Below are 16,479 nucleotides of genomic sequence, written 5' to 3'. Positions count from 1 at the left end.
TGGAGTAAATTAGTGAACAACAATGCCCAGGCCTCTACTTCCGGTCTATACTTACTATCTACACCTTATGGACAGAGTTAATTTTACAATAATTCTATTATATATATATATATTATTTTTTATTTTTTTATTTTTTTTTGCTCCTGAACTTCTTCTACTCTCAACCTCCACTATATGTCTTTACATCTATAGAAAAAAAAACATCTGATATGATAATCATTAGCATTAGATCATCATTAGCATTTTCATGCTTCATGTCCAAATTATGCTAATCATTGGCTTATCGTGTTAATAATTAGCATTAGCATTAGATAGAACCTGCATTTTGTTGCTTCATGTCCAAATCATGCTAATCATTAGCTAATCATGATCAAATCATCTATAAGTCACTTCAATTAGTTACACAATCCATTTAAAGTGAGACATGCAGTCTTCTGTTTAATTGATTCAATGCTAACAATTGGCCATATATTTTCCTTCCGAATCAAATGTGCCCTATTTGATATGGTATCAATTAAGTAAGCAGTTAGGTTCAGAATGTAGACGCCAGGTCACAATGGAAACAATGATGTCACTACTGGAAAGTCTGTTGTTTTGTCAAAATAAAGATAGGAAAAGTTACAATTGAAACATTTAACATATTTAATAAGATGCATAAGTAATTCAATCAATAAGTTTCAGATTCATACAATCAACAATTAACATTTTACAGAGAACAATAGAGATCATATTTCACTAAATAAAATGTAAAGGTTTTGAAAATCTGGTAAAAAATCTGGTTTTTACTATTTTGTAAATGTTGTATGCAAATAAATGTGTAAAGTTGTATGCAAATAAAAGTTGTATAATTTATTTGTAATAGAAGGTTATTCAAAATGATCAATACTGTGCATGGTTAGGGCTGTTGCGGTGACCATATTACTGCCACACCGGCGGTCACGAGTCATGAAGGCAGTCAAATTCCACGTGACCGTTTTGTCACGGTAATTAGGCTTCTCCAAGCTCTGATGCTAATGCTGGTTATTAGTAGCCTACCAAACTTGCTAACTGCCTGGTACTCAGCACTCTATTGTCCCTCTAATCACTCTGACATTAACGCAAATATCATCTAAATCTAATCGAACACTTAATGAGAGCCCATGAGCTCATGTTGCGCAACATTTCTATAGGCTATGCAATTGCGTGATGGCCTCTACTAAAAAGAGGAGGATCCCATCAGCTTTCTATAAGCTTGGCCTACTATATTTATTTTTCAACTTTCCCAATATTAAGCAAATAGCTTAAAAAACATATTCTATTAGAAATTTAAGTGCATAGATGACATGGATTTTTTTCCCCACTACCCCTGTTTCGATACAGGTGCATGATAATGGTCCATTCTAAATCAAAACAAATTTCACACATGTATTATTTAGTATATGTAAAGACAAGATTAAATCAGGAATAGTTTGATGGGTGAAAATATTAGCCTATCACTTGTGAATTAGATATTATCACTTGTGAATAATGCCCATAAAAATGCACCTTTATAATAAAAGCATTACATGCATAATTGCATTTGAGGTCACTTTGGTTAATGGTGTTTTCCGCTAATGGAACATTTGCGCTTATAGCCTACTACCATGTGCGCATTGCTGCACTTATAATTTGAATAAATAGCCTAATAGTTTATCAACATTTAAAGCTAAACATTCTGATCTGTTGCATCAGCCACATTGCGTAAAAAAGGGTTTTTGATGCTAGTGGTTGTATTCATTTGGGATCTATCGCATCCCACAACTGTCCCAGACTATGTTTGGAATATTTATTTCTCGCACAGAATAGAATAGGTCGACTTTTGTACTATGGGGGATAGTAGATTGACATAGGCTAGTGCTTTTGCTGTTCGTTAAGCCTACTCATCTTGTTGGCTGACGAAAAGTAAATGTGGACAGTTCTTCCAATATCTTCAATATGCACCTCGGAATTGGATAAGGACATGCACAGTTGCGTCCCCGATGTGTCTGTCTTCACTTGTATCCTGTGAGAAAGACCCGATCACGTGATGGAGAGCCATGTGAGTGAGAGGTGATTCGGAGCTCTCAGCACTCAGGGAGAAGGGCACAACGACCACTGGCCGCAAAAGGCATGGATTTTTTTAGGGTGCATAACGGCCACACAAAGGGGATGCCACTGTGAAATTCTAGGCATTATCAAGTGTTTGTCAAATTGTGAATGAGTGACTGATGTAGTGTGTACAGCCTGTGCAAAAAAACAAAGCAGAGCTCATGCCTTTCAAGCGGCTTTTTCCAAATCATCATTAGAGTTGCATCATGCAGCCTTACATTGTATTAAAAATCAAACCCTATAGCCCAACGTTTGTAGAACAACTAAAGTTACATTAATAACTCTAAATTAAGCAAATAGGAATACCTAATTATTTGTTAACCGCTCAACACAGAATAGCCGTATGTGCACACTCCCTCAAATCGTTTGGAGAAAATATCCTTTCTATTTTATTCAGCTTTTTTCAATTGTATTATTCATACTATAAAATAATGCCACGGAATTCTAAGCAAATCTTGTCTGCTAAATGAACTAGTGTAGCCCACAGCCATTTGGCATAGCCACATCAGGACCTAACATAAGGACAACTCAGAGTATGCTATGTTGTTCTTCTGAAATAGACTACATTTTCTTCATATCATGCTTCTTTAGACCTGTCTAAAATAAATAATGGATTTATTGTGAAGGTGTAGGCTATATTACATGGATTTATGCATAAGCAGTTGAGGAACTCATACTCTTGTGTAAGCCTTGTTAAAGCTACAAAAGTTACAAACACTAAATTCTGTATTCCATGTAGATATTTTCATATGTGATGCACTTTCTGTGAGAATGAATGTTGGCAGTTGGGCGTTGGAACTGAATATTGATGTTCTTAGTCAGAATCACAGATGTAGTGGAGTACCTCAGCGGCTTATTAACTGGACATCACAATCAACTATGAAAGTTGTAGGCAGATTACTTGACAGTTGAAATGAGACTCGACCAGCTTTCTAGTGTTGTGAGCAAATTACCAAACAGCGTCTTTTATGACACACCAGAATACAGTACGCTTCATATGTCGGCTCAATCGGGAATTACCTTTACATTTCTATCACGCAATCTGTAATGATGAGCCCCTAATAAGCTTTTCTTCTATCTCTCTACACTGCAGGATATCAGAAGCCTTCCCTGTGACAGACCTGTCTGACCACATTCAGCCAGCTGGGCTGTGTGACTGCTGCTGAACACTGCTGAACATGACCGAGCCCAATGTGAGCCTAGTGACCGCCAACATAAGCGGCGCCGGGGCCAGTAGCAATAACCTGGGGTATGGAGCAGGGAACTTCTACCGTCCGTTCTCGGTGTTCAGCGTGCTAACCCTCACACTGCTAGCCATGCTGGTGGTGGCCACCTTTGTTTGGAACCTCCTGGTTCTCCTCACAATCCTGAGGGTGCGGACCTTCCACCGCGTGCCCCACAACCTGGTGGCCTCCATGGCCATCTCGGACGTGATGGTGGCTGCCCTGGTCATGCCGCTGAGCCTGGTACACGAGCTCAATGGGCGGCTGTGGAAGCTGGGCCGCGTGCTCTGCCAAGTGTGGATCTCCTTCGACGTGCTCTGCTGCACGGCCAGCATCTGGAACGTGACCGCCATCGCTCTGGACCGCTACTGGTCCATCACCAGACATTTGGAGTACACGCTCAAGACTCGCAAGAGGATCTCCAATGTGATGATCGTACTCACCTGGCTGCTGTCCTCCATCATCTCCCTGTCGCCACTGTTTGGCTGGGGGGAGACCTACTCGGAGGAGGGCATGGAGTGCCAGGTGAGCCAGGAACCCTCCTACACCATCTTCTCCACCTTCGGAGCGTTCTACCTGCCGCTGTGCGTGGTGCTCTTCGTCTACTGGAAGATCTACAAGGCGGCCAAGTTCCGCATCGGCTCGCGCAAGACCAACACCATCACACCTATGGCTGAGGTGATTGAGGTACTTTTGTTGCCCTAGTTTTACCTCATGCCAGGCAGGTAAAACTGGTTGGATTGGCGTTATTCCAACCAGTTTCTGATTGTAATGATGTTTTTTTCAACTAGTTTTGCCTGCTGGATGGTTGGTTGTTTCATGTGGGATCCACATGATGAACTACTAGTAGGCTAGCATGGCGTTAATAATCAGATCATTTCATTACCTTATTTTTACATTGACACACTCGTAAAGCTCCTCTGGCAATTTTGCCGGACTTAATCAACCCTGATCAATGTTCAGATAATGGTTGCACATTCAATCACGATCTGAATCATTATCTGAATATACCTCAATGATATCAGTATCATTATAGCTTTCCCATATTTGCTCCTGAGGTGCATATCACATTGTTATCGACTGATGAGGATATAGCTCTCATATCGGTTGCTGGGCAATTAGTGGAAAATCATGTCATCTTCACAATACATTCTGAGCTGTGTTCTGATGGTGTTGTGATGGTGCTGCAGGGCTGTGGGAAGTGCATTGTTCTCTAACGCTTGTCAGTGTGTACTGTATCTCATACTCAACAGACCAAGTTACATGAAGGCATATACACATGCATGTTTGCACATAGGCTCCCACACATGTGCACATGCGCACACAACTACACAAATCCCCATGAACAAGCAAGAACAATCCTCAATGTCAAGGATTATATCTTTTTTCAAGGAGCTTTGTTTTTTTTTCACAAACTCTCTCTCTCTCTCTCTATATATATATATATATATATATATCTCATACACACACACACACACACACACACACACACATAAATACACACACACACTGAGGGTGGGAGACAATGTGTTCCCCACACAGAGGGACATTTCACCCATGGCATTTAATCCATGGAAGAAACAAGAAGACAGTGACAAGTGAAGGAGGCGGCTGGTATTAATGGCAATACTGTAGGCACAGTGGCCTATAAATACCCAGCATGTTTAACAAGACTAGAGGCCACTGTACCTTCTCCACCACAGCGGCTCTCTCTAATCAGCAAGGCCCCTGGGCATAGACCAGAGACCCAGGCTGCGTCCCAAATGGCACCCTATCCCTATAAAGTGCACTACTTTTGACCAGGGCCCTATAGCCTCTGGTCAAAATTAGTAACCTAAATAGGGAAGAGACTTCCATTTGGGATGCAGACCCACTCAACATGCCCAAACTTGTTCAAATGGAGCTGCCTCCATGCTGTCTCCACCAGGGTTGGGGTCAATTCCACATTTGATTTGAATTCTACATTCTGGAATTCAAGCATGAAGTGGAGAATGTACTTGAATTGTAATTGCAGCAATCTTTAAAAACAACTTAATTGGAATTTATTTGGAATTTAGACTGTCTGAATTGGAATTGATCTGGAATTGAACAAGAATCATCATTGGAATGGAATTGGAATTTTATTGGAATTTAGACTGTCTGAATTGGAAGTGAATTGGAATTGATCTGGAATTGAACAAGAATCATCCTTGGATTCGAATTGGAATTTAGAATAGTACAACTTGAATTGTATTATAATTGTGCAAATTCCAGTTACTGGAGTTTATGTATTTAGCATTGAAATTGAATGCAAACGTTGTTTTAAATCATTTCAACATAGTAATTGTGAACACATATTACAATGTTTGATCAAAGAAATATAACTATATACAGTACTGTTTATGCATTATATTTTAAATGTTTTCTAATGAGGACGTGCAGTATATTTCCAATTAGTTTATTTTGGTCCAATTAAAGAGATAGTTCACCCAAATTACAGATTGGTTTCCTTACCCTTAAGCAGTCTATGAACTATGACATTTGGGTGGACTATCCCTTAAGGATGCCTTGTTTATATACACCTTCCTAATACTGAGTTGCACCCCCTTTTGTCCTCAGAACAGCCTCAATTTGTCGGGGCATGGACTCTACAAGGTGTCGAAGGTGTTCCACAGGGATGCTGGCCCATGTAGACTCCAATGCTTCCCACAGTTGTGTCAAGTTGGCTGAATGTCCTTTGGGTGGTGGACCATTCTTGATACACACAGGAAACTGTTGAGCGTGAAAAACCCAGCAGAGTTGCATTTCTTGACAACTCAAACCGGTGCACCTGGCACCTACTACCATACCCCGTTCAAAGGCACTTAAATCTTGTGTCTTGCTCATTCACCCCCTGAATGGCACACAAACACAATCCATGTCTCAATTGTCTCAATAAGGGATCATAGCTTTCACCTGGATTAACCTGGTCAGTCTATGTCATGGAAAGAGCAGGTGTTCGTAATGTTTGGTACACTCAGTGTATATCGGGGCTTAATTCCATTTCCACTGAGTATTGTTTATTACATTATTCTGTATTGCTTGCGTTTTAGCTTTGGAAAAATACATTTGAAATGGTGTCAGGAGGCTGATTAACACTTCCCAGCATGCTGTTTTGGAAGTCATTTTTTGTAATTCTTTGTTTGCACATTTGGATGCACATTGATTGTTATTTATATAATGCAGCACAAAGATAAATAACATATATATATATATATACTCTGATCTGTTAGTGGTTGGATTTATTGCACCTGTTATTGAGATGGTGGAGCCAGTTCATATGGTTTAGGTTGTCCTATCAATTTCATGTTCCCTATCTTCTATAATCAGTCTGAATGCAAAAGGTGGGTGATGAGTTATTCCAAATGTTGTAAATCTGCCATTTGGCTGAATAGCAAATAAGCAATAATACATGAGAGGGTATGATAAAAATGTCATAACACATGGACTCAAATGTATTATCGCTTTTATACAACTGGTTACCAGCATTAAAATCAAGATTATTCCCCAAACCATCAATTTTTCACCAAAACATGATGCTACGTTCACTAACACTGGTTGCCGTGACATTTTAGGCGTTCTCTGGTCATAGTTCTATTCATATTGACTGCCATGTAAAGCAAAGCTACCCAAGTGCTGGTTGATAGTTCCAGAACCTTGGTTTCTAGGGAGGCTGTCCATGGTTCTGAAAACAGCGCACGTCTGGTCAATGCATAGGAAAATTGAATGTCAGATCGAGACATTGTATAGGGGCGCTGTCCATGGATCTGAAAACGGCGCTGAAACATTGTAGCAAAGACATTGATACAGCAGATCAGAATAGAAACCACAATGACAATATTTTTTGGGATAGTCACAGCAACGACAGCTATTTATTTATGATATTGAATTGCACATTTCCACGGGGCGGAGCTCGTTCCCCTAGGTTGTCATACATGCAGCCACAACAATTCTCTCTGTCTCTTTCCATTGGATTTTTGTGGTTCTTGGTTTCTTCATTTTTGTCTTATTTTATCACGAATGAGTCTGGCTTCAGTTTGCTATTGCCTTCATTGCCTCCTCAGCCAAAGTGCAACCACAAATTAAACACTGTGGTATGCAAATCAAATAATTATTATTGCTAATATAACAGATAATCAAAGATGGACCTTCTGATTTTTGAACACACTTATGAACACATCATTTTATGGAACCCTAGATAAAAGCTGAAAATATGTGAATGCAATGACCTAGTCTTTGTCACTAATAAACACAATCATGGGTGGAAATTCTAAAGTCTGTCCAATCTAAAGGCACCCTGGGATATATGCAAATATTTGCATATATCCTAGTGTGCCTTTAGAGTGAACTTCGTAATTACCACTGTGTTTGCTGGTGACAGAGACATGGTTGTTGCATTCAATTCCTACCAGTCCTGTAGCCTTCACTAAGTGATGTATTGTCATAAAGGGTGAATATTTTATCCTTAAAATCGATCCCTTTATGGCAATACATCACATATTATATCATAAGGCTGTACCTCAACAGCCTAGTTTTACCATAACACACAGGTCTGAAAGTCTTGGTTTGTAGGCCACATTGGACAAGTCACATTATGCTGGTTTGCAAAGTGATATGTAATTCCTATTGGAATCCAGCCAGAGTTAGGATATCCAACAACTGGGGCTGGTTGCACCAGTTGGTCGTAAGTGGGTCGTAACTCTACGTCAGATGTTAAATGCGCTATACGTCAGACCAGAAAATTATACCTCTTGCACCACCTGGGCGTAAGCCCTTCTACACCTCGTAGAGAGCAGGCATAGGGTTATAAATTGGGACCATCTTCATCTTGATACGCACAGAAAATAATAGCAATATTGAACAACTTCCACAGGCTTTTCAAGTTACCTATGAGCCAATAGCAAAACAATACACTTGATATATGCTACATTATGGCGTGCTAAATGTGTCTGATCATTGGTAGATTAGCAAACGAAGCCAGAGTTAAAATAACCAGATATACAGACTGAGATTCAGTGAAGCAAAATCACATTGATTGATCATCAGTCAGGTCTAGGGCTTTTGGTCGGGATATCGGCAAGGCTACTATGCGTGTAAACTTTTAATCACCCACAACCTGCATTAAGAATGACTGGGTGGATTGAACAAATGAGACTACCTTAACCATTTAAACTGGAACAACCATCTCAGTAACGGGTTCAATAAGTCCAACTACAAACGGATTGTATTAGTTAGAAAATCATCAGATCAATCAATCAATGCAAATACACAGATATTGAAACAAACAATTTAAAACATCTACCTGCATAATAATGATGGCCGTGGTTTTGAGTGCCTGTGTGTTTAAAGATGAAGTAAGTTATGTCAGAAGCTAGCTGATTCATTACTTACCAACAACAGCTGCAAATTCCAATAAAACTACATCACGTTTTGAAGTTCACTTTTCTTGCTTTGTCTAACAACACTATCATGAATCTAGCTAATAAGTTTTGTGGGTCAGAGTGCAGTATTTATTTAGTTTCATAGCACAAACGTTTGTTAACATGTTTCTCACACAGGTTTTAGCCACGGAGGGGTTGCCTAGCAACATGTGCCTCATTGGGAGTCAACGTCTGCATTGCGCGACATTCCCATTAATTGTGAATCTGTATGAACCGAACAGCAAGTGTGACAGGTAAAATGGCTTTGAAAAATGTCAGCTAATAGGGAGAAGTACCTAACAAAATAACTACATTGTGGCATTCACTAATCATAAACTATTTAGATTTAATAGAAATGTCAGTACATTTGTGGACACATATTTTACTTACTCAACCTTTAACTCTATACAGAGTAAGAATTACACAATCACATAAAACTCTGGTTATTAACACCAACACTCAGGTTATTTTACACCACTGAGTGTTAATGTAACTCCTGAATGAATAAAGCTCTCATTTATGGAGAAGGACTTTCACTCTACCTTTAGTATTTTTGCTTTATTTAGACTTACACATATTATGAAATGTGGAGACAGGAACTGAACCCTGGTCTGGGGAAACACACATATGCTTGTTGCAGGGATTGTTGCCCACATGCCCACAGCTCTGCAAGAACCTCTAATTTCTATCATGAATCTTGTTTCGAACTATGCATTTAAGCACTTGACAACATGATGTGTAAATGTTACATAAAGGGTTTTCTTTTCATATAAAAAATGTGAAGCTAATGTGTTTTAGGTGTGTCCCTATCTCATAAAAAAAAAAGATTAGTGATTTTTGTAATTGTTTTTAGACCATGGAGCTTTGTTTCCCACAATGTGCCAAACCAATTAGAGGAAAAAACAACAGTAAAACGCAATACTGAATAATACAGTAGTCACTACCGAGTGGAATCGAGTAGTTTGCATTTTCAGCATTATTTCATCCTGTTCAAATTAAACAGCTTTAGTTTATCAATGATATTCACTAATTGGATGAGTTTTTTTGGATAATGTTTTACATCTTTATGATTGTATGTTTTAATATGAAAAGCATCTTATTGTATTATTTTATATATTTAACAATTTAAGCTAAATCCCTAAATTCCTGAGAGTTTTCAGAATTCAGGAGACATTTAGAGGTTTACCAGGAATATTCCCTCTTAGTTCGTTAATAGGTAAAGTTGGTCTTTGGAATCTGCCATGAGTTGAGGTAGTAGGGTTCAGTTTGGCTTGAGTTGAAAGAAGTGAAGGAATGTAAATTCAGGGAATTGGTCTAGAGAGCGAACTGAATTATGTGAATTGTTGTGGCAGAATATTGAATTAGGAATTGTATTTTTGAATTGACTTAGAATTGATGGAATTTATAGGGAGAGGGAATTGAATTAGAATTCAATTTGTGGAAATGACCCAAACCCTGGCCTCTACTCTCTCTGGCTATATTAAAAAGGCAAACCGCAGCATACACCTTTAAGGTTGTCAGGTTTGTTAAGATACTAAGCGGAGAGAATTGGCTGGTACAAAACAGCTAAAATGTATTAAGACTATAAGCGGCTATTTCACTGATTTAGAGACGGTTGAAAGTAGACTTCTTATAGACCGGTAGGTCATTGGAAAATGTCCTTTAGCTTTCGTATGTTTTATTCTATTATACCACAACAACAAGTCGCATATTATTATTATATTAGAATAACAGTCAAACAATAGAAACTAATTGGCACCTAGCATGAATATTTATCACCATACACACCCTCAGTAGACACCCCCTCTAGTTTTCACATAAATGAATTAGACAGTCAAATATCACCCCCTAGGACTGTGGTATTTCAGCTGAATTCGTTTAGTCAATTAATGTTCTATGAAGAAAAGTCAGGCTGTTTTATCTGTGGTATGACCGTTTGTATACATGGGTGTTTGGCTCAAGGTCAGCCCAGTTAACAGCATGGACAATAGGAGTCGTGAATATTTGGCGTGAAAACATCCCAACACAAGGAAGCATGCAGACCGCGATCGGAGCCCTACTGGAAATATCACACACGATTAACACATTCCGTTTGAAAGTCTAACATGTTCCATGGCATGTGACTTGACTTCATAACCTGTTTCCAATACATTTGACATTTATTTAGGAACAACAAATGCTAGCTTTGCAGGGGTTTGGGAATACAAAGACAGGTTGAACAAATTTTTTACGTGGTACAATGACATTTGTGTGACAATGAAATTTGTTACTGTGTAATTATTGTATTTCCAACACGTTTTTATCATGACCATTTCCGGTAGGGTATCTCTGAGTGGACTTCAGGGGGGGCTTACTTTCAACCCATATCTAAACGCAATCCCCAACCCCTAGTATGGCTCAGTGGAGTAGAACCACTGTGTTCTAATAGGAAATTATATTGATATTTAGACAACTGCTACTTGGTATACAAACGGAATCAGCTATGTTTAATCCAGTTGAGCCTATCAAACAACATCAAACACCATTGTTATTGCTTATGTCTTGTGCATTACTTTCGTTTGCATGTCTTAAAGAGATTCTCCGGAACTTTTGGATGCTTTATAGCCAGTAGTTCTGAAAGTAGCACTCACGGGCTAAAAGTGGTCCCCGAAAATTGCATACTGTCACATACAGCGCAATCGGAAAGTATTCAGACCCCTTGACTTTTCCACATTTGTTACGTTACAGCCTTATTCTAAATTTGATTGAATTGTTTTTTTTTTCTCCTCATCAATCTACACACAATACCCCATAATGACAAAGCAAAAATTATTTAAAAAATACTAAACTGAAATATCACATTTACATAAGTATTCTGACCCTTTACTCAGTACTTTGTTGAAGCACCTTTGGCAGCAATTACAGCCTTGAGTCTTTTTTGGTATGACGCTACAAGCTTGGCACACCTGTGTTTGGGGAGTTTCCCCCATTCTTCTCTGCAGATCCTCTCAAGCTCTGTCAGGTTAGATGGGGAGCATCGCTGCACAGCTATTTTCAGGTCTCTCCAGAGATGTTCGATCGGGTTCAAGTCCGGGCTCTGGCTGGGCCACTCAAGGACATTCAGAGACTTGTCCCGAAGCCACTCCTGCATTGTCTTAACCATGTGCTTAGGGTCGTTGTCCTGTTGGAAGGTGAACCTTCACCCCAGTCTGAGGTCCTGAGTGCCCTGGAGCAGGTTTTCATCAAGGATCTCTCTGTACTTTGCTCCGTTCATCTTTCCCTTGATCCTGACTAGTCTCCTAGTCCCTGCCGCTGAAAAACCCCACAGCATCATACCGCCACCACCATCATTCACCGTAGGGATGGTGCCAGGTTTCCTCCAGATGTGACGCTTGGCATTCAGGCCAAATAATTCAATCTTGGTTTCATCACACTAGAGAATCTTGTTTCTCATGGTCTGAGAGTCTTTGGGTGCCTTTTGAAAAACTCCAAGCAGGCTGTCATGTGCCTTTTATTGAGGAGTGGCTTCTGTCTGGCCACTCTACTATAAAGGCCTGATTGGTGGAGTGCTGCAAAGATGGTTGTTCTTCTGGAAGGTTCTCCCATCTCCACAGAGGAATTCTAGAGCTCTGTCAGATAGACCATTAGTATGAAAAATGTATGCACTCACTAACTGTAAATCGCTCTGGATAAGAGCGTCTGCTAAATGACTAAAATGTCAATGTTCTAGGTCACCTCCCTGACAAAGGCTCTTCTCCCCCGATTGCTCAGTTTGGCAGGGTGGCCAGCTCTAGGAAGAGTCTTGGTGGTTCCAAACTTCTTCCATTTAAGAATGATGGCGGCAACTGTGTTCTTGGGGACCTTCAATGCTGCAGAATTTTTTTGGTACCCTTCCCCAGATCTGTGCCTCGACACAATCCTGCTTCGGAGCTCTACAGACAATTCCTTCAACCTCAAAGTTTGGTTTTTGCTCTGACATGCACTGTCAACTGTGGGACCTTATATAGACAGGTGTGTGCCTTTCCAAATCATGTCCAATCAATTGAATTTACCGCAGGTGGACTCCAATCAAGTTGTACAAACATCTCAAGGATGATCAATGGAAACAGGATGCACCTGAGCTCAATTTCGAGTCTTATAGCAAAGGGTCTGAATACTTATGTAAATATGGTATTTTTTTTATTTTATTTTTACACATTTGCAAAAAAATCTAAAAACCTGTTTTCGCTTTGTCATTATGGGGTATTGTGTGTGTAGATTGCTGAGGATTTGTATTTATTTAATCCATTTTAGAATAAGGCTGTAAAGTAAATTTTTTTTGAAAAAGTCAAGGATTCCATTAATACTTTCCGAAGGCACTGTATGTGCAGATATGTGCACCAAGTCATTGCTCTCTCTTTCTCTCTCTTCTGTGTCCACTGAATTATTGGGCCCGCACTGCAACCTCATTGGATAACACTGGGCAGGTCTCATGCTAGCTGTCACTCAAATTCAAAGGGCTAAAGCTCATTGGCTAGAACTCGAATTGCTAGGAGGCTGGCCCACGTGGGGGGAAATGTAGGGAAAATGTCATGGCACAGCTTCAAGAAAACAGTCGCTTTCAAAACGAGTGATTCCGTGGCTAATTGAGGTAATTCTGCTCATAGATTATGCATGTATGAACTACACATTGACACATCCAGCCCAATGTGGGAGGTTTCAAAAATATTTTCTTAGTCGCCAAATTACCGGAGCATGTCTTTAAATTCCACAAAAATGTAGTTAAGTCACTTAGGGACTGATAGTTAGCTACCTTTTTGTCTGAAAATTACATTTGACATTTCGGCACAAAAGAAAACCTTAATCTATTGACAGGAGTCAGGCTTTCATATATCACAGTCCCAGATATCTGTGCTTAAAGTATTACATCCATAAACACTGTCAAATAGGCAATCTGGGATTCGAACAACAACAAAGTGGACACTTGTTTTGGTAAACAGCTGAGGGATGGGGCTAGAGAAATGTAACCAATTTCAAATCCATACAGATCTATGGATGCAAGGACTGGCCATGCATGAGATAAAAAGTACATAATGAATATTGGGTTGTGATGTGGTAAGACAGTTGAACTAGGTTTGTGAGGCATTTATGAGTTATGTTCTTCAAGAATCAATGGATATATGTCATTAAAGCACACAAATTGATGTAACAATCTTAGATTGTCCCTTTAAACTGCAAACCCTTTTTCCACAGTACCTCAGGGTTCAATATACTCTACCCCTCAATTTGGCATCAGCAACATCCCCCTAGGCATTATGCTTTTAACCCCTATCCTCTGCTGTAAATGGAATGACTCTCGCCATTCGTCTCCCAAGCCTCCTGACACTTATTGATTTCTCCAAGAATTTACTCTGCCATTTTCTACTTTTTCACACCTACGCTAACTAGTTCTGACTAAGCTCTTTATACATCTCTGTATTTGCATGGTGTTTTCATTCCATTTATTCTGTTTAACAGCACTTTCTGTGTGAGGCTGATGGCTTTTGATTTGATTTGATTTATTAGGATCCCCATTAGCTGACACCAATGGTGACAGCTAGTCTTACTGGGGTCCGACATATAACGAAAAAGACATTACAGACAAAATACTTTACAATTTACATATGTTTAAAAACATGAACATGTAGTGTGTGTGTGCGTATATCAGTTACACAGACATGTCAGTACATACACACAACAAGTAGGTCACATGAAGGAGAGGTGTTGTGCCGTTAGGTGTTGCTTTATTTGTTTTTTTAAACCTGCTTGAGTTCTGACTGGGCTTGTAGTTTATGACTTGTAACGTGTCTGATTGATTCATCAGACACTATTTTGCTTGTTTTTGATTGATATGTTTATTGACTTGCCCATAGGGTTCAGCAAGCTGACTGGTTGCTCAATTAACTAACTGATTGGCTGGTTCTTTTACTGATGAGTATCAATTGGTTGATTGTTTGATTGACTAAGTGACTGATTGACTGAGAACAAAATAAGTTATGGTAAAATGAACAAAAGTAAAACTGAAAGCCTGCAATTAAAAACCAATTGATTGGTCTGTTCTTTAACTTCTTCTAGTAATGTCAGTATCAATTGGTTGACTGATTGGATTGACTAACTGATTGTTTGATTGACAGGTGAAGGAGGCATCGCGGCAGCCCCAGATGGTGTTTACGGTGCGCCACGCCACGGTGACCTTCCAGATGGACGGCGACACGTGGCGTGAGCAGAAGGAGAAGAAGGCGGCGCTGATGGTGGGGATACTGATCGGTGTCTTCGTCCTGTGCTGGATCCCCTTCTTCCTCACAGAGCTCATCATCCCACTGTGCCACTGCGACATTCCGCCCATTTGGAAGAGCATCTTCCTGTGGCTGGGCTACTCCAACTCCTTCTTCAACCCGTTAATCTACACAGCCTTCAACAAGAACTACAACAACGCCCTGAGGAACCTGTTCTCCTGCCAACACTGAGGCTGGGGATGAGGGCTGGAGGACAAAACTGACCGTGCCAAATAACGGTTCAAATCAGCGAGTGGCCGTCCTATCGTCTCTGACCACAGAACATTGGCCATCATTTTCTGTTCATTTGACACTGAGACGGGCTGAGGCTGGGTCGGAGACTAAGGCTAAGACCACAGGAGGTTGGTGCCACCTTAATTGGGGAGGACGAGCTTGTGGTAATGGCTGGAGCGGAATAAGTGGAAAGGTATCAAATACAGCCCTTCCATCCGTGCTGTTCCAGACATTATTATGAGCCATCCTCCCCTCAGCAGCCTCCTGTGGCCATGACTAAGGCTGGGGATAAGGCAGAGGCGGAGAATGGGGCTGAGGCTCAAGCTGAACCACACGAACAGCCACTACACCAGGATGCTAGCTCTGACAGAGCTCGAGAGCACATCTGACAAACCAGCACAGGCTCTTTTAGCGGCACCTATCCCAACTCTGCCGTCAACTAAGCTCTTGCAAAGCAGCGTGTTCAAAGACTTTCAGAACTTTTATGATGTTTTTGCATTGGGTATGTTTGAAGCTTGAATCACAGATGGAGTTAAAGAGTGCCAGTCAATCCAGCACTGCATTGCAGTGAGAGGACACAGGTGAGCCATAACAATGGCACTTCTCTCCAGGGACACATTTATACAGATGCATCAAAGCCGATTTGCTCCAGGCCTTATGGGAGATGTCAGATAAAAACATTTTAGGTCTCTAGAAAGAACACACTGTCATCACATTATCAAATTGATGTCACAGGAACAGTGTTGAGGGGGTGGTGGTTAACTGTCCTCAGATACACCATAGACTAAAAAACAAAATAAATGCCTGGATCTCATAAACCAAAGGACTCAATTACAAACCATGGACTATCAAATCTAATTTTATTTGTCACATGCGCCGAATACAACAGGTGTAGACCTTACCGTAAAATGCTTACTTACAAGAGAGTTGTTTTTAAGTAAGTAAGAAAATATTAGCTAAAAAATAAAATATACGTCTAATAAAAAGTACCACAATAAGAAAACAATAACGAGGCTATACGGGGGGGGTACCGGTACTTTTCCTGTAGTCCACGATCAGCTCCTTTGTCTTGCTCATATTGAGGGAGAGGTTAATGTCCTGGCACCACATTGCCAGGTCTCTGACCTCCTCCCTATAGGCTGTCTCATCGTTGTCAGTGGTCAGGTCTACCACCGTTGTGTCGTCTGCAAACTTAATGATGGTGTT

General features: G+C 40.2%; 1 protein-coding gene across 1 annotated transcript; it reads left to right on the top strand.

The window, feature by feature from the left end:
- Nucleotides 1-3,284: 3,284 nt before the first annotated feature.
- LOC311109087 (5-hydroxytryptamine receptor 5A-like) lies at nt 3,285-15,231 on the top strand (the record flags this gene model as incomplete). The annotated part of the gene is made up of 2 exons (XM_084151892.1): nt 3,285-4,016; nt 14,899-15,231. 2 exons carry the CDS (start codon nt 3,285-3,287, stop codon nt 15,229-15,231), a joined length of 1,065 nt encoding a protein of 354 aa, XP_084008018.1.
- Nucleotides 15,232-16,479: the final 1,248 nt, after the last annotated feature.

This window comes from Coregonus lavaretus (genome assembly GCF_964263955.1).
Source record: "Coregonus lavaretus genome assembly, chromosome: 34".
Taxonomy (NCBI): Eukaryota; Metazoa; Chordata; class Actinopteri; order Salmoniformes; family Salmonidae; genus Coregonus; species Coregonus lavaretus.
This window is presented reverse-complemented; position numbering and strand designations above follow the sequence as displayed.